At 38.3% G+C, this 19,145-nt stretch overlaps 2 protein-coding genes across 4 annotated transcripts in view; one reads left to right on the top strand and one right to left on the bottom strand.

Annotated features, from left to right (window-relative positions):
• Positions 1–4,366, bottom strand: part of eif4e1b (eukaryotic translation initiation factor 4E family member 1B) — a 6,559-nt gene extending 2,193 nt beyond the window's left edge. The window contains exons 1-6 of one of the 2 annotated variants that reach the window (XM_047151795.2): positions 4,216–4,366; positions 3,864–3,917; positions 2,283–2,380; positions 1,998–2,093; positions 419–482; positions 90–203 (exon numbers count right to left, since the gene is read on the bottom strand). In XM_047151795.2, the coding sequence (XP_047007751.1) occupies positions 90–203; positions 419–482; positions 1,998–2,093; positions 2,283–2,380; positions 3,864–3,917 (426 nt within the window). In that variant the 5' untranslated portion in view covers positions 4,216–4,366. Of the gene's footprint in view, positions 1–89; positions 204–418; positions 483–1,997; positions 2,094–2,282; positions 2,381–2,616; positions 2,641–3,863; positions 3,918–4,215 lie in introns of those variants that run through there. The other variant, XM_017460273.3, reaches the window with a different exon arrangement.
• On the top strand, positions 3,968–18,825 carry zgc:175280 (cationic amino acid transporter 2 family protein). 2 transcript variants are annotated; one of them, XM_053677134.1, is made up of 13 exons: positions 3,969–4,303; positions 6,929–7,258; positions 9,270–9,640; positions 10,530–10,685; positions 11,453–11,615; positions 12,320–12,453; positions 13,252–13,474; positions 15,196–15,332; positions 15,649–15,751; positions 16,259–16,374; positions 17,221–17,381; positions 17,462–17,570; positions 18,089–18,825. In XM_053677134.1, the coding sequence occupies exons 3-13, from the start codon at positions 9,271–9,273 to the stop codon at positions 18,235–18,237; spliced, it is 1,821 nt and encodes a 606-aa protein (XP_053533109.1). In that variant the 5' UTR covers positions 3,969–4,303; positions 6,929–7,258; position 9,270; the 3' UTR covers positions 18,238–18,825. The 2 variants fall into 2 exon arrangements, with proteins under 2 accessions (XP_017315676.2, XP_053533109.1); XM_017460187.3 differs by lacking the exon at positions 6,929–7,258 and having other exon boundaries at positions 3,968–4,303.
• The last annotated feature ends 320 nt before the right edge of the window (positions 18,826–19,145 follow it).

Genomic DNA, 19,145 nt, shown 5'->3' on the forward strand with positions numbered 1-19,145 from the left:
ATTAATCATTACAATTATTCCTGTAAAGACAGGTCATGCAATTTGTAAAGAAACATGAGACAGTGTGTGTTAGTGTGTGTGTCTCAGACCGTCTCCAGCCAAAAGCGGTCGAGCTCAGTGTGTCTCTGCTGTTTGGAGAGGGTAATGAGCCAACGGCCGCCGCATTTATTGCTCCTGTCCTCCCACATGGGCTCGATCCCGTCCTGCATCAAAACACACGTTATAATGCACAACCGTTCGTGACGCACAGACAGAACTTCACAGCATACTGTATCGCAAACCCTCACGCCATCTAGATCGGTTTCAGTAAATATCTACAAAAAGCTACCACGCCGTCCGTTAAAGTAATAGCAATCTTGTGCGCGAGCTCTAGATCAATTCTATAAAGGTTAGAGCCGTCTCACTATACGTCATTCACCTTGAACACTGAATAGTCGCATCCAGACGAGAGTTTGCTAGCCATCTGAATGTTATGGTACAACCTGCAGGAAGGAAAGAAGAAAAAGGGAAAGAAGAAAAAAAAAAAAAAAAAGCAAAAAAAAAAAAAAACTGAGAACTCAGCACTCTTCACACTGAGAATTAAAAACCTTAAGGTTTTCTCTTTACCTCCTCCACAGAGTGTAAACTGAAACCTGACACTGCGTTTAATGCCAGGAAGAAGTGCTCTAAACACCCGTGCTGGTGCCAGACTGCTGGTGTTAATGTGCCAACTCACTCCTGCCTTATGGTGCTACACCACCTCCGCATGAAGGGACTCGCTCTTGTTGAATGCACAAGTTGAGCGCGTGTGATCTCGACACGTGACGAGCGATCCGAGGTAGGAAAACTACGTTTAAAGCAGCCAACAACTCCGTATGATCTGAGAAGGAGCCGTCTCCATGCCAGGACTCATTTAATAGTGACGCTTGACTCACGAACGAGACGCCGTTTCGAACAGATTCGTTTTTAATTAATTGGTTGAGCCGGTTCAGATGTCGGTCCGAATCAATATCGGTGTGGCGTCTACGCAGCGTTGGCGTTAACGGTCTGTGTGTTGAGCCCTGAACCAATAACGAATGCGTCAAAAGACGCAATCCGCTACCTCTGCGAACCAAAGGTCATCGTTGTCTGCCATGTTCAACTACGAAAACAAACAACTACCAGTGAATCAAACAGATCCAAGATCCATCGCAAGTTGCAGAGTCAATCATCTCACGGAGTCTGAGCAGTTGGGCGAATAACAAACCTTAGTTTTCCACTCAAGAGTCACTGCGAAACAGACTCGAGGGCCGATCTCTTAAACCACTGCGAGGTCTGGTAAGACAGAGCTTGCATATAAGGGCTACACACCTCAAAATTAGTACCGTTTGTTAAGTGATGAGCTTTGGGAAATTATTTTTTTAAATGATTAAAATAAAAAGTCAGTTCAAACAGGGAAAAAATAAGAGTTGAATCATTTGGATCCAACGCCATCACTACTGTTAGTTTTTTTTTAATGAGCTAGTTTTAGCGAGTTGGCAGCCACGTCTCCTTCACTAGGGGGACATGGACATCTTTATTGTGTTCGAGTGTGTAAACCCAGCAGGAGATCAGATCAGTCATCCCTCCACAAAGCCTTCAGCAATCACTGAGCCACAGAACATCCCACACGGGAAATAAAGAAACAGACAAACAGCCAGATCGCATCTTACAAAACAGAACCAAACCCTTCGGTTTGAAAATAAATAACCATGTGCTGATGGATATTAAGCTCGGATGTCATTTCTCCACACTTTCCGAGGTCTCGTAGATCATTTAGACAGTCTGTTTCTACATGAAAACTCCTCCTCTGCAAAAGAGCGATGTCGAAGGCTCGTTGTGTTCTCGCACCGCAACCGAGTCCTGCTTCATCGAGCTCGTCTCCACGTCCACCCCCGAAAACAAACCTCAGAAACAGCAGCACTTCTTATAAAAGAAAGTGGATTCGAAAATGTAGATGTGCGACACCACCTCAAACCCAGAGTTCGCTTCGGACTTACCCCCAGAAATCCTCAACAGTATCAAACTTGGTGATGAGTCTCAAATTATCTTGCCACATTTTACTCTTATCATTCTTGTAGAACCATAAGGCCCACCTTGATAAAAAAAATAAAATAAATAAACACAAAGACATACATTTCAAGACCACAAAAGACTTAATTTAACCACATTAAACATACTGTGTATATACACACACAAAACAATAATAATAATAATAATAATAATAATAATAATTCAGGATTGTTATAAAAATGTCACTTTTTTAGGTCTATATTTTAACAAACCGGTTTTGCAAAGCGTGCTTTGCATGCAGCTCTTTTCTCACAAGTACCACCACAGCAGTCTCTTTTTTCTCAACTACTTTCTTCGGCCGTTTGTCAATCTGTCAAAAGGAAAAGAAAAAAATAAGTTAATTAACGCCTAATTAGACTCGCCTAATTAACTTTTTTTTGGCATATTTTGCGGTCTGGTGGAACACAAAGCAGTCAGAAATATAATACATTGAGCGTATTGTGTGTTCAAAGTCGAAATGTGACCACTACATGCGACAAGACGCAGGGTTTTTTTTCAGTTAAAAAGCACATTTTACACGCAAACAACACGTTGACACATGCTCACCAACCGAACAGCACAAGCCGCCATGTTGAATCAGACAAACCGCCGCCATTCGCCCCTCAATTTAGGCGCTCGTGACGGGGCGCGTCCCAAACCGCGTTCTACCCTACTAAGAATAAAAGCAAAATAGAAGCTATCTGTAGTGCGATTTATCCGTACCTATCACTTAGTACCTTAGCACGCGATTTGGAACGTAGTACATGGTCACGTGAATACTTCGCTGCTCGTTAGCTTGCTCTTATGCTCGTTAGCTTGCTAATAGCTTATTCGCCTCAGAAGGCGTTCTGTTCTGAGAAAGTATTGAACGTGCGTTCAAAATACATTACAGCACAATAAAATGCTATTTAGGATATATATCATGGCGAAATAGTATTTTGGAGAATTTATTAAAGTCCGTATTTTTACGATATTCCAGAAAAAAAATTAATTACATGAAACATTTCGAATGACGTATTTCATTACTTCCTCAGTCGACCACAAGGTGGTGACATTACACATAATACATTTATTCAACTGTCTAATATATATATATATATATATATATATATATATATATATATATATATATATATATATATATATATATCGATACATATATATATATATATATATATATATATATATATATATATGTGTGTGTGTGTGTGTGTGTGTGTGTGTATATATATATAAATAAACGTAGCCAGTAGATGTAAATAATGCGTGTACAAGTCACCAAGTTCTGTGCTAACGTTAGAAATATTGTTTTGATTTAAGTGTTACTCGTTTATTTATTTCATTGTATATTTTATTAACATACTATCTCAAAACAACGCAATCACTGGCCCGTATAAATGATCATCAATATATATCATTGATTGTTTGAAAAATATATATTTTAACATCACATGTCCTTGTCAGTCAAACAGCACAAATTCACGAAAACACAAAATTTCACTTAAAATAATGAAATTTTAAAGATTTCGCACACTGATATGGATGAACTTTAGGGGTGTGATGATGTAACGTCGCCACAATAAGATAATGAACACTTCAGTGGAATAGTCTACTCAGTGTGTAAAACGTTCCATCATAGGATATCTCATAATATACAGATAAAAATGTCTGTGTGTGTGTGTGTGTGTATATATATATATATATATATATATATATATATATATATATAGAGAGAGAGAGAGAGAGAGAGAGAGAGATACACACATATATAGAAGATATGGGGTAGGGGAGGGGGCGTGATCTACAATGTGCACCTGCTCTGCTGATTGGTCAGCTGTAACGCCCTCTGTGACATCATCAGGTGGCATCTGAAATTCAAATTCCAGAACATTCCGTCAAGATAAGCATAAATCTTTTCAAAATATTCATTTTATTCATTTATTCAATAATTCTCACGAAATCTACACTTTCGCAAGTGCTAGTGATTTAATAATAATGTGAATTTTATCATACAGTTCCACCCGTAACCACGGTGCTTCTATAAAGGCCTAATTCTACAATAAATGCATGTAAATATTCTAAAATCTTCTACCGACGTGAAACACGAACAGCGCAAGCTTGTAATGTAATGATCAACCAGAAATGCTTGTAGGAAAAACTGCTCACCAGTGTGAACTCAACGGTTCATCGGACTGATGAGTGAAGAGGTCAGGAACTTTCATTAAAAGGGGCTGAGTGTGAATTCCTCCATGTGGTGAGTAGTTCGACCTTCTGTCGTCAGCATTATTTAAAGCACCGTCTCATTCAGCAAATAAAATCCCTTTCTGCCATCTCACACGTACTGTACGTATATCAGGATTTATCAGTGTGTGTGTATATATATATATATATATATATATATATATATATATATATATATATATATATATATACACATCATGGGGCTGAATAATTCTGGATTCTGATTGATTAAGGTGTATATTAATGCACTCATCCTAATTCTTTATCGTTTCTATAGTAACAGCTCATTCACAGGGACTTGTACGGTGGACGCTACAGATAAATGTTTGTAACATGTATGGAAGGTGAAATGTGTGTAACAGTCAGAGTTAAAGCTGTAACTTTAAGTTTTCCCACATCTTCTGGACAGAGGATTTTACGCTTCTTTGGGGTTAGCGGAAACACGACAAGCTGCGATTTTTTGTCTGATTAACATCGAGAGAGAGAGAGAGAGAATAAAGACAGGCTGGTGAGGGAGCGACTGTTTATAGCTGCTGTAACATAAGTAAGAACAGGAACTAACTTTGGCGAGGTTCCAAAAGACATCTTGTTATTGTAAGTGTTGGTGAACTGTTATGGCGTAAGAGGAATAAAACACTCACGGACATGCTGTTAGAGGAAAATAATTAGCTTCAGGGTGGGAACAGTAACCCTGCTTCATCACAGCGTCCGTCACTCAGGATTTTACTGTAGCAGAGCGATATGGAGTGGGGGTTTTTCTTGACTTATCAGGAAATAACGGGGAAATAGGAAATAGTTCTACTGTTAGGAATGTGCTACAGCGTTGATTTGCTTGTATTAAAGCACTGCTGCTGCGAGGAGATATTAAAGACCAGGGACGGCGGGTGGGACGATGTTCACAGGGCGTTCTCTCCCATATTAAGACTATAAAGTCATGAACATCATGGTGTTTTTAGGAAATCAGACCTGTTGCTCATTTACAGCACACAATAAAGAAATGAATCTTTAAAGCAGTTTTCTTTGGTTGTGATAATGATCTCGTGATCCGGTTTCCTTATTGCAACCTAAACAGATTAATAATTAATGTTTAATGAAGTCGACTCGGCTGCCCGGTGACTGTCAGTTTGTCACATCAGCGAAATCTCGCTCACCCTCTGTACATCTAATCTGATATCTGATTAGGATTATTATACGGAGATCCCTCACCAGACTCTCTTTAGTCCATCTCTTTTAACGTAATCGGACAAAAAAAAAACAACAACAACAACAAGCTTGTCATGTTACCGAGAAACCGTAAAGAAGCGTAAAAACTCAGCTGTCCTGAAGATGTGGGAAAACTTTACCTCTGACTGTTACGAAGCGCTGACACTGGAGACTCCTTCCATGAACGTTAAATAAACGTCTCCTCAACGTAGCAACAGGATTTGTAAATCCGTTTACGCGGAGCGTCCGCTGTGCGCGTCCCTGCGAACGAGCCGTCACTATAGAAACGATAACGTGTTAGAGCGAGCGCATTAATATAAGCCTGTGCTACTGTCAGAGCCGCTGTTCTAGAAAACTAATCAACACCTCCTGACCAATCCGGATCCAGAATTCCAAAACACCCTGCTTAGCAGTTTTGCCACAGTTCACAGAACGTTCTTGGAAATGATGCTGAGTTTGCTCGTCTCTCGTAAGCACTTTGCAGACATGAAGAAGCGTGATAAGAGATTTCCAGTCAGCGTGAGATCATAGTTTGCTCCTTATCCCCCGCTGATAACTGATAAGCAGCAGCTGCACTCACTTATTCTTTATTCTTCATGATCCTATAAAAAATGTATTAAAAGAACGACAATATTTTAATATGTATTCTATAGAAACGTAGGTTAAATGTGTGCGTCGGATTTATTTGCACAGTCGTGAAGTCCTCCATCTGCTTTTGCACACGGCTGTAAAAGTTATCAGTAATGTATATCTCAAAGTCTCTCTCATTAGAGATTATCTCACCTTTGGCATTCCTATTTGAACGTGATCACACACACACACACACACACACACACACACACACACACACACACACACACACTCAGACGAGATCTCCGAGTTCGAGCGCATTGTCTGCGTTCGAGAGTCCTGGGATTTGAACTCAGGATGTGTGATTTGATTTTATTTTTCTTTTAAGAAAATGATATCAATTGACTCGGTGCAGATCAACTTTTTAAAAATCACCTTTTAAAATGTTTTTTTCTTTTAGTGAGGAAACTCTTAAATAGAACCCTTAAGGAACTCATTTCTACACATATACTAACAACAATGACAACAACGACGACAGCGATAAATAATAATAATAATAATAATAATAATAATAATAATAATAACAACAACAACACTAATAATAAATATAATAATAATAACAATTATAATAATAAATATAATAATAATAATAATAATAATAATAACACTAATAATAAATATAATAATAAAAACAATTATAATAATAAATATAATAATAATAATAATAATAATAATAATAATAATAATAATAATTAGTGTTGTTATTTTGTATTATTATTATTATTATTATTATTATTATTATTATTATTATTATTATTATCAGTGTGGTATTTGACCTGTTCCACACGTTATTTCCATTCCTCAGTTCTGTGTGACGTTTGAGTGTGTGAGTGTGTAAGTGTGTTTGTGTGTGTGTGTGAGTGTGAGTGTGTGGGAGTGTGTGAGTGTGTGTTTGTGAGTGTGAAGCAGAGGAACTCGTCCAGGATCCCAGGAATCGCACATCCCTCCTAAATGTAACAGAATCTGTCAAAAACTGCACATGAACACGTTTGAAACACGTGAGCTAAGACAGGAGGGGCCGTGAAGGATGGACTGTGGTCGACTCCACACACACACACACACACACACACACACACACACACACACACGCAGCCACACCTTCAGACGTTGCCCACACTGCACTCTGAGCCCTCAGGTAAGCGCACTCACATATTCAGCTTCACTATTTAAATGGAGTGCTTTTTTATTAAAAAATGTCTAGATTAGATTGAACTGAACGCATCAGCACACACGTCTGTAATTCTGTCATTTGCTTTCTAACGTGTGTGAATTCTGTAAAATTGAATTCTGAGATTTGGACTTGATTCGAGAGTTAAAACTCTGACAAGAAGACAACGTTAGAAGGTACGGGAACAATTTGTGTACTCAATACGAACGTTTCTCTAACGCTCGAACAACATCCACCTCTCTCTCTCAGCGTGTTCTCAGTGACGTCCGAATGATTTCTCCTGAAACCTGCTTGGAATAAAATCTCTTTCGCATGAGAAAGAAAATTCGGAAATATCCTTCAGATCAGACTTGTGTGAGATGTAGATTATCTGTGAGGTTTATAGATGCAGAATTTTCTCTCTCAGAATCTTCTCTTTTTTTTTTTATTTAAAGAACTTTATTTACAATCAGAATGATTCAGATCAAAATAAATAAATAAATACATAAATTTAAGCAAAATTTAAAAAACCGGAACATTTTGATAAATGGTTTCCAGGTAAAAGCAGACGATTCAAACACGAGGACACGATTAATTCTAGCAGTGTTACGTTTATTAAATGTATTATTTCACATGGAGTGAGATTTCGGAGTGTTGGAGGTATCGGATACGGGAGTCAGTGACAGATTCATCGATGTTTTTAAGGTTTGATCGTGTAAATCATGTAAACTACAATGTCATTGAAGGGAATCTAATCTATAATACACGCACTATTCATATATTAGTTTTATTACTTGCTCTGTATCGATGTAATCAGCTGCAAAGTCAAATTCCTCGTAAGTGAATCCTCCTCCTGATCGTAACTGGATTTCTGTGTGGGTGGAGGACAGGCGGAGGACGACATGATCACCTCTGACATCAGACTTTATGTGATATAAGATTGACAGTTTATATGACTGTTATCTTTTACGGAGATTAAAAAGTACAGAAAACAATATTCCCAGATTTGTTCATTCTGGGGTTTGGTTTTTTTTGGTATATTTTGCCCTAAAATCAAGGTCTGTGATTTTTTTTCATACACATGAACTGACGCACATTACATAGTACAATTCTCTGGAAAGCCATGTTTAGGATCTAATATCTCCAGAAATATTATTCCCAACCACGTGAAATTTGGCAGAGATCGAGGAAAACATGTTTTCTATCTGTGGGGATGCTCGGACGTCAACAAAGAATGCCAGTTTTTTTTCTTTTTGGGGTCCTCAAAATGGGGAAAAGTGCAAAAATTCCAAATGTGAGTGATATTGGGGGCTTATAGACCCCACTTTAATAGGCACACATGACACATTAAAGGTCATAGTCTGTGCTTAAAGTACAATATTTATTTGACTTCGGGTCAAAATCCGACGTCTGTACAGCCAATAGAATTCAAGAAATTGACAAAATTACACGAAAAGGTGACGTCGACTCACTAGAAAAATCGTGAAAATGTGTGTGAGATACGTGTAAAGTACGTGGTCATGTGATGTACCAAGTTGCAATTTAGGTGAAAGTGTGTGTGGCATTGTATTTTAATTTTAATCGTTAAAAGTAGCAGTAAAATTGTACTTGAGTCAAATTTTCAAGCGTCCACACTTGTTTAAACGTATTTCAAGTTAAAAAGTAAATGTGGAAAGGATATTTTTTTTGTACAACATGGTCTTCTTTCAGTATTAAAATTCACATGAGACCTGTTCAGTGAGGCTAAGAGGCAAACTGTCCTTCTGTTAAGATCATTATTTGCTATAGGTACAAATTGGTAATTGGATGTTCCATAACATTAAGTGTAACTATAAAAAGTTACAAATTTCATAAATCTTTAATAAATCAATTTCTTTAAAAAAAAAAAATTAAAAATACAATAACCGCTTACAAGAATTCCTGCTTTTTTAAATCACTGATCATTTCTGAATGAACAATTTATTGACTGAATGACAGATGAATTTATTCTTCATCCCAGGATGCCTTGCTCTAAGCTGCTCACCTTCCTAAAGGGTCTGTCCCGGGTGAAGCCGCTGGAGCCGGATGGCGAGAGCTCTGATTTCTGCCGCTGTTTGACTACGCTGGACCTGGTGGCACTGGGCGTGGGCAGCACCCTGGGCGCTGGCGTCTACGTGCTCTCGGGTGAGGTGGCGCGCACTGTATCCGGCCCCAGCATCATCGTCTCCTTCTTCATCGCCGCCGTGGCGTCCGTGTTTGCTGGGCTGTGTTACGCCGAGTTCGGCGCCCGTGTGCCCAAAACAGGTTCTGCGTATCTGTACAGCTACGTGACTGTGGGTGAAGTGTGGGCCTTCATTACAGGATGGAACCTGCTGCTGTCCTACGTCATAGGCAAGACAACAGAACTCATAATGCTTTGGATTCAGACAAAGCAAAAAAATGTTGGTCATAAAAATAATAATATCAGTTTATCAGTATCTATATTCATTTATGATCAAGGTCCATATCAGCATAGCCAATTATATCTTCTCTGGGAAAATAGCCATAGAGACCTGGCAAATTTGACCTGCAAATATAAACCCCTGGGAATAAATGCACTTGGAATGTAGGACCTAGAGATAATGGACATTGGGAAAATATTACCTTGGGAACAGGGAACCCTAAGAAAATATCCAAAGGGAAAATGTGGCCTTGGGAATTTAGTACCCTGGGAAACATAGGACCTTGAAAATACATGGCACAGGGAGAAAAAGACCCCAGAAAAAATAGCCCTTTGGGAACGTAGGAACCTCGAAATCTAGGAAGTTGGGAGACATTTCCTGAAAATATAGGATTCTGGAAATACAGGGAAGTGAGAATACAGGGCCATGAAAATATAGGACACAGGGACCACAGCCGAATAACTAACCAAGGAAAAATTCTCTGGGAACATGGGAGGTTGAAAATATGTGAAAAAATACACACAGCCCCCCTGAGAGAGATCATCGGGAACATAACGCCTTTAAATGGGGAAATATACCATGGAATACTGGAAATATAGGTACCTGAGAACATATAACTCTGGGAACACAGGGTGCTAACAATCGGAACCTGGGAATGTAGAACCCTAAAATATATGCACTTTGGGAAAATATAGCTCAGGGAACTGAGAGCACAGAGAACGAAGGATCTTGGGATGGAGAAATATGGCACTAGGAATATAAATCCATGAGAATATTGACAGACGAATAATGAATAACTGCGTACATGCTGAGTAGATATTTTCGCTGAATTTCCGCAGGTACGTCCAGCGTCGCCCGGGCCTGGAGCGGAACGTTTGATGACCTCATCGGGAACGTCATTGATTCTTATATGAGGAACAATGTAGCCATGAACTTACCTGGACTCGCTCCTTACCCAGACTTCTTTGCAGCTGCACTTATTATGCTTCTGGCAGGTGAGTTACACCATAAATCAGATGTGTCGTGGAAATTAGACAACACTCGCAGACTCGTCCTCTGAAGGTAAAAAGGTTTATTACAGAAAGATGGTTAATACAGGATAGAATAAAGCAGGATAGAATAATGAGAGCATCTGAAGTGCTTGTGCTGAACCACTACTACATATATGAAACGCAGAGCATGACATAGTTCTGTGTCCCGATAAGAAGCGGTTTGAGGCAGTTCCAACAGGCTTTGTTTTAGGACATTGGAAGATGTTTAGACGAACCATGAACAGAAGAACATGTCTGTGTCTCTGTACGCAGATCAACATTCTGTACTGATCTCAGTGACATCACATGGCCTTCTTAGGCGTTATCATCTGATGAACATGAACAAGAACAAAATTATTACAAAGTAAAAATGAGTAATTTCCCTCTCAGATGTTAGAGTCAAGTCCAAAAGTTTGTGTGCCCTGTAGTACTAAAGATTACCAAACAAATGTAATCTTTTTCCTGGAGATATTTTTTTTTTAATCAGGCAGGATTTAAAAATCAGATGCTACTCAATGATCCTGAACCATTATTTTAAAATAACATAAATTCTCAGGATAAACTGTAAATTGTCCAATTTCCATTTTAACCTCAAAATATAAATATACTTGTAATTTAAAACTGAATTTAAATGTAATGTTATAAATATCTGCATTAGTATCGGTAGTAGTAATAGTATATGTGGTGCTTTGAATTCTTATTTCTAAATCTTGGGTGTAAATCTTTCTCAGGTATCCTTGCTTTCGGAGTCAAGGAGTCCGCGATGGTCAACAAGATCTTCACCGCCGTAAACGTGCTTGTGCTGGTGTTCGTCATCATTGCTGGATTTATTAAAGGTGACATTAAAAACTGGCAGCTAACCGAAGAGGACATCGTCAACACCACCACATCGACGTAAGTTCCTTTATTACCTCAGAGAACTGCAATGCTTTTTAATAAGAATTAGTTTTAGCGGTTGGGTTCAGGAGTCAAATCGTTCTTGATTCAGCAACATACTCAGAGTACAGTTCAGTGCAAAAGTTAGACCCCCCTCCCTCCTTAGGGCAAAACGAAGAGGTCAAAGAAATGTCATTTCTCATCGGTTCATTCTGTGTCCTTGGTTTCACAATTGTCACTGGTAACAAAAAATCAGTCAAATATTTTTTTACGCTGAGATATGACGTGAGTCTCTCGTTGTGAATGTGCTACAAATATTTTTAATATCGTGCATGCCCACTATTCGTTGGTGGATACACTAACATTTCATTTGAACCTTCTTGGATTTACATTGTAACGTAGAGGTACATTTAATTTTTTTCAATCCAGAAACCAAGAGGGGATGTAAACTTTTGCAACTGTCTATTCAGTGTTAATTGAATTAACAGATTATTTTCCAGCTCTATGTGTGTCTTGTGTTTCCCGTTAGGACCCTACTGTATATAAAACACAAAATACCATTATGAACCATTACATTCCTTTTCGAACCATTACACAACCACCAGGAACCAACACAAAAGTCCACGAAGGTTTTCCAGTAGATTTTAAACACATAAAATCTAACTAAGGACTGACGTACTGAACTTTTTTATTTATTTATGTTTTTATCTCACCATAAACAGTAACCCAAACAGCACTACTGATACGTTGATATACGGGACTGGAGGATTTTTCCCTTTTGGATTTGCAGGAACGTTGTCTGGAGCTGCGACCTGCTTCTACGCTTTTGTAGGATTCGATTGTATCGCCACTACAGGTGCATCATCTTATAATCTATTAAGCATCTTTCATTTTTGTTTTCATCTGCCATTTTTGTTTACGTCATTAGGATGAACCCTTTTTGCTGGAAGCTAATTTTCTGTTTAGTCCAAAAAAAGTTGCAGCTCACATCCCTCACCTTGTGCTAATAACAATAACAGCCAGTTAGCATCACGCAGTTAGCATTGTTTTTTTGTTTTTCTTATTGGCTATGAGTAAATTGGGAGAAAATGTGGGTCAAGAATAAACAATTCAGCCGAATGGTTTATCGTGGACTAAAGATCATTTTTTAGTGTTTTAAAATAATGAAATGTGATCATCACTTTGGCTTAAGAAGCAAATTTGTTTGCAAAAGCATGTTTTGACCACATTTCTCACAACACAAAATAATAATAATAATAATAATCATTTTAATGGAAAAAAAAGGGTTTTTAAAAGATATTCCTACAGGATCCAACTAGGGGTCCAAGCACTGACGGAGCTGTCTGCAAAGGGTGCTTGTGGCCGTATAATTTCTACAGACTGAGGACTGTATGAAAAATAAGAGACAATATGCAAATTAAGGTCTATTCTATGACGTTCATATTTCCTCAAATCAGTTCACAGATAACAGATTCTTTTATTTTACAATGATATTTTTTGCACTGAAATGGGATACGTGAGTGATGTAAAGAATTAGACACCTTTTTATTTCCTAATATCATGTATATTCATTAGATTTTTTTTTCACCTTTCCTCTAAGACTAAAGCCTTGCCATTACTTACGCCAGAACTTTTTTTTATTCTTCTCTTCAAGGTGAGGAGGTCCGTAACCCTCAGAAGTCGATCCCCGTGGGTATCGTGGCGTCGCTCCTGATCTGTTTTTTGGCCTACTTTGGAGTTTCGGCCGCTCTCACGCTCATGATGCCCTACTACCTGCTGAGCGTCCAGAGCCCTCTCCCTGTGGCCTTCACGCACGTAGGCTGGGAACCAGCGAAGTACGTCGTGGCCGTCGGGTCTCTGTGCGCACTCTCTACAAGGTAACACAACCTCTCATTCGCTTTACTACTAGATCCCAGGGTTTATTCTTTTTTTAAATTTTATAACATTACAGATACTTAAAATCTATGCTCTACCTTCTGTTCATCACAATATGCTTATGGCAGGTGTGTGTGTGTGTGTGTGTGTGTGTGTGTGTGTGTGTGTGTGTGTGTGCGATGACAGACCTAAGCATCATTTGTGTGATATAAATAGGATTTTAAATGGGTCATTTTGACACTAAACGTAATTTAAGGCATAACAACGTGCCGTAATTCACCTCATTTTCATCCTCTCAAATGTCAAAATGAGTTACTCAGGCAGACAGATGGGGTCTGATGTATTTGGTGATGAGGTTGAACACCATAAAGTCTTAGATAATGTCAAATCCCATAAAAAAAAAAAACCGACAGGAAGTCAACGAACATGAATAAATGAAAGACCAAGAGTTAAACATTTACTAGTTTTAGTGGTTAATGCTGTACTTCCTAGAATTTATTTTTCTAAAACAGGCATGTCTGAAAACATTCATTATCTTATGTAATCAGAAGTCCCATGAATTTAGTTCTTGCACTCTTAGGAAAAAAAAATCAAGGGTACTAAAGTGTACATTTCCTTGTTTCTGGGGTAGTACCCTTATCTTATGTATCTTTAATGTGTATTTCACCTGGAAATGTGGATATAGTACCTGTTAGAGCTCTAAAGGGACACATGCACCTTTCAGCTTAAAAGATACTAAACGTACAAAAAGTGCACCTCTCCATCAACAGTGGGACGGTTTAGTACCTTTCTCCTGACAGTGTAGATGTTAAGGAGAACCTCAGGGATCAGCGCTGGGCAACCAAAGTTCAGAAAACACAGGAACCGACAAACAGACAAAACCAGAGATAACAAGGGATAATAAGCAACAGGTGAAACCAATTAATTACCATGGCAACAAGAACAGGAAGCTTCTCCGTATGAGGAAAGTGAAGAGGAAATGGGTAAGAATCAGAGTATAATTATAATTATTACAATGCATCTTAATGACAATAATAAAGTACTCTATACAGAATAACAAACATTCTAATACAAGATAATTCCACTCATCTTCCTGTTATTAAACCGTCTGAAGAAAGCCTAAATGCACAAAGCACAGGGAACGTGAATAAAAAAAACAAGCAATTATTGGGACTGAACTTCACTGAAGTAATTTAACCAATTAAAAGATTTCAGCAGAAACGTAAACAGTTACACTACGTAGCAAACGTATGTAGTGTATACACTATGTATGCAAAGAATTTACTTATTTTATTTTATTTTTTACGTATAGTTCCATACAGGTAGATATAATGGACCGAGAAATGTTTGTGATGTTATTTTACTGGGAAAACATCTCGCTCTATCTGGACAAGGTTGATCTGGATAATAACGGGTAAACTACGATGAAACGTAAACAAAAAACTAACAGCATGTCTGTCCTATCGTTATTATCATCCTCATCACTTTCAGCTTTTAGATACCAAACGTTTCAGGGGACTGCGTGACCGCGGAGGTTAAACAGTAAAATGCACCAGTACAAATACGTGTCTACGGTTTGATGAGAATATTTTACGAAAAGATTTAAACGAATTAGCCGTATATTACTGATCGACTACATTTGGGGAAAGAGGGTGATTGTGAAAAGAAAGATTTTCATGAAGTAGTTTTGTAATTATTAAATAATACATGCGTTTTGTGCCAGTTTGTTGGGTGCGATGTTCCCGATGCCGCGTGTCCTGTTTGCCATGGCCCGAGATGGACTTCTCTTCAAACCCCTGAGTCGAATGAGCTCCAGACAGAGTCCCGTCTTCGCCACGCTCACGTCGGGAATAGTGGCAGGTAACGTAGCTGAGAAACGCACCTGAAGTGACGAATTTAGAATGAAATGTTTATAGTCAAGTGAAATTTATTTAAAAAGTAGAGGGGAACTGGATAGACTGTGATGCAGTATTAACATTATTACATCATAAAAATCAGAAAAACATTATTTCTATCACGTGATTATAAATCGTCGGATTATTTATTTATTTCATTTTTAAAAAATTGTTTTGCTCCACCCTGTAGAAGAAAACAGCGAGGACATTTTTTCCCTCAGTCTGCCGCTGTGCTATCTAATGCCATTTAATGACATCGTGTTTGTAAATGTTTTTTGCAGCCATCATGGCGCTTGTGTTCGACCTGAAAGCTCTGGTGGACATGATGTCCATCGGTACGCTGTTTGCCTACACGCTGGTGGCCATCTGCATCCTCATCCTCAGGTCCGCTTTATATTATACATATTCCTCATCCTGCGCCTCCTCTTTTTCCCTTACATCCCCTACCGCTCACCTCCTTCTCTTAATATATACAGTATATATAATATATAATATTCTCTTAATACCAGCCTATTATTTATTTTCCCACATCAGCAAGCCTCCAAGTGTTTTATTCCTTTTATACCCAAGCAATTTACAAACAATTACATTTTTATTTATTAAAGAATGACACTTCATACGTTTTGTACATTTATATTTACATTTAATGTTGTTTTCACGTCACGTCACGTTATAGCAGCTATAAACAGTCACTCCCTCACCAGCCTCTTTCTGTTTCTCTCAAAAAAACGCAAAGAAGCGTAAACCCCTCTGTCCTGAAGACGTCGGAAAAAGTGACATCTTTACCTCTGACTCTTACAAAGCTGTCAGAGGTACTGTCAGTGGAGACTCCTATAAACGCAAGCTCACCATGGCTAGTTAGTGAGTGTGTATGACTGTGTGTCCGCACAGATACCAAGGGGATTCGGACAAGCTGAGCGAGAAGGAGAGGTGGAGTTTAATACGACCGCCATCTTCACCTACAGCCACCAGCTCTAAAGTCGTCTCCATACTGACCATAATCATCAGTGAGTCTTCTGTTTATACGACTTTCATTCAAAAACAATCATTTCACTCAGGACATAACTGTAATGATGTGATTGTACTGCAAAATACAGTATGTCACATGTTCTGCCTATGAAAATTTTAAAATCCTAAGCAAATTCAGGCAAATCGATAATATGTTAACCAAAGGACTGCCCATTGTTACTGGTCAATAGGCTAACAATTTAGCTAGCTAGCATGCATCTGTTAAATCTTTTTGTAAAAGCACATTCACAGCGAAAACTAGCCAAACCAGGTCAAGAATGTCAACATCTCCCTCAAACGTGTTGAGAAATGACTCAGAGTGTATAATATTACACTGTAATTACACTTAACCGCTAAAACAAAACTTCCATAGCTTCCGGTCAACATAGCATCAATACTCCCTAAGTAGTGACATAAAATGGTAGCAAACAAAATGGACGACAAGGTGATTATAAAGCTCACATCATACTGTACTTTTGTTGTCGCTAGTCATCGCTTAAAAACACTAGCTAGTTTTTATGGAACACTTTGTCTGTAGCGACGTTGATAATGTGTTTAGCGTGTCTGTTTCTGGCTTTAGCAAAATGTGCTAATTTATAGGAATATGTTAAATAGCTTATTAGCAACAGGGTATTGGATAGCTAATGAATAAAAGACAGTACATGAGTATATAATTCCCTGTGAATGAGCTGTTACTATAGAAATGATGATTTAAACTTGTGATTTGGAGCTGCGCTGCTGTCAGCAAATTTCCTTCTGACAGATTCAGATTCAAGAATGCAACATTTACACCTTCATTAGCAAGTCTCTTGGTGACACAATCTGTGTGTGTGTGTGTGTTTCAGTCGTGTTGACAATGGCTGTGAGTGTGATTCTGACGAAGGGGTTGGACCTGGTGGGGACGTGGTGGATGATTCTGATCATCTGCGTACTCGTGCTGTTTTTACTCACTGCGCTCGTCATCATCTGGAGACAACCACAGAGCAGCAGCAAAGCCGCCTTCATGGTGAGACTCTGGAATATAACCTTCATCAGACTTTACTTACACTTTCTATAGTGGCTAAAAACGAAATGTCCTTGCTGCAGGTTCCTCTTGTGCCGGTGCTTCCCATCCTCAGCACTTTCGTCAACATTTATCTGATGATTCAGCTGGGAGGAGAGACGTGGATCCGTTACACAGTGTGGATGGCAATAGGTAACACCAACACTTGTATTGCCCAGCTGAGGCACATCGTTAATCTTCATAAAATCCTCAAACGTTTTTTTTTTTTTCTCGATATTTGTCAAGTATACGCTGACGTTCCTTAGATTTGCTCGCAGTTCTAGATGTTGCGTAATTCTGGTACAGCGCACTCGCTGCCCCATTTAGCTCTATAGAGTTATTATTACACCTAGTGGTCAAAAATGGAAATGCATGAAGAGCTAACAGAAATCCATTGGGACAGGAATCACGCTGCCCCGTGCTTGGAGGAGGAGCAGCAGACAGGACAGATTTTTACACCAAATTAAGCTAGTTTAAAAAAAATACTCTGCGGCCAATCCTATGGCACACGTGGTGCGACATTTCTTCAGTTCCTGACTCACTTATCTTATCTTATCTTACCCTGTCATATATTTACTACATTCCAGATTGAACCCATGACATATCTACAGTATGATCACTTTTCTCTCTGTGTTCTCAACAAACAATAACCGGATTAATCTGCTGTTCAGGGCTGCTGATCTATTTCGGCTACGGCGTTTGGCACAGCGTCCAGAAGAAACGAGACGAATCCTCTCATCGCTCCGAGACGAAAACCATCTGCGCCCAAAGGGAGGAAACGAAGAAAGACAACGTTTCTCTACAACAAACCAAGCTCTAAACTTTTACCCGATCTCTACCCGAGCCTTATTAATACCGATTCACAATACAGTTTTTTTCTTTTTTACTGGATTGTCGATGACAGTGTGTGTGCGGATCAGGGTGTGTCCATTTGTAAAATTTCTTTTACAAGACAGACATGAAACGTTCTAATGACTTGATCATCTAAAAAAAAGTTATTATAAATATTATATACACGTTATTTTTTATAGACTATGTATTTTCTATGCCATATTCTGTAATATTTCAGCTGCTGAAATGCTGACTAAAGAACTGAATATCGGTATTGATATCACGAACGAACGTGGCCAGATTTGATTATTACTCCTCTGTTTTTGTTCAAGGTATTTTGTGTCTGAGAATGTGTAAATATTGTCAGTATTTTTCCATGGTAGACTAAAAACAGAATATATATATATATATATGTATGTGTATATATATGTATGTATATATATATATAGATGTATGTATACAAAGCCAATGAAAAAGAAAGCCAATGTTAAACATTTTCATGGGATATAATCATTTGAGGTCATGTTTTATAATATTATTTTATTGTAACTGTAATAAAATCCATATTTTTTCTCCAGTCTTTGCCTCTCAGCTCTGTTATTAACAGTTATAAACTGTATAGTAGTAGTAGTAGACATAATAATAATAATAATAATAGTAACTTCGTTAACTACTGTACAGAGCAATACGATTCTGAGTAGATGCAGTGCTATTAAATACAATCAAATCAAACTGAAATAAAAAATAAAACTGTACCAGGCATACAGCTTTAGTGCCATAAATTGTTTATGTTAACATACAGTCTCCTAGCTGTACAGTCGAACATTTTTTCCTTCTATTTTTCCTGGCTCTTATTGAATAATATCGATATCGACAGCAGTATTTGATCGCCGGTAC

Source organism: Ictalurus punctatus, chromosome 28 (assembly GCF_001660625.3).
Source record: "Ictalurus punctatus breed USDA103 chromosome 28, Coco_2.0, whole genome shotgun sequence".
In the NCBI taxonomy this organism is placed as follows: Eukaryota; Metazoa; Chordata; class Actinopteri; order Siluriformes; family Ictaluridae; genus Ictalurus; species Ictalurus punctatus.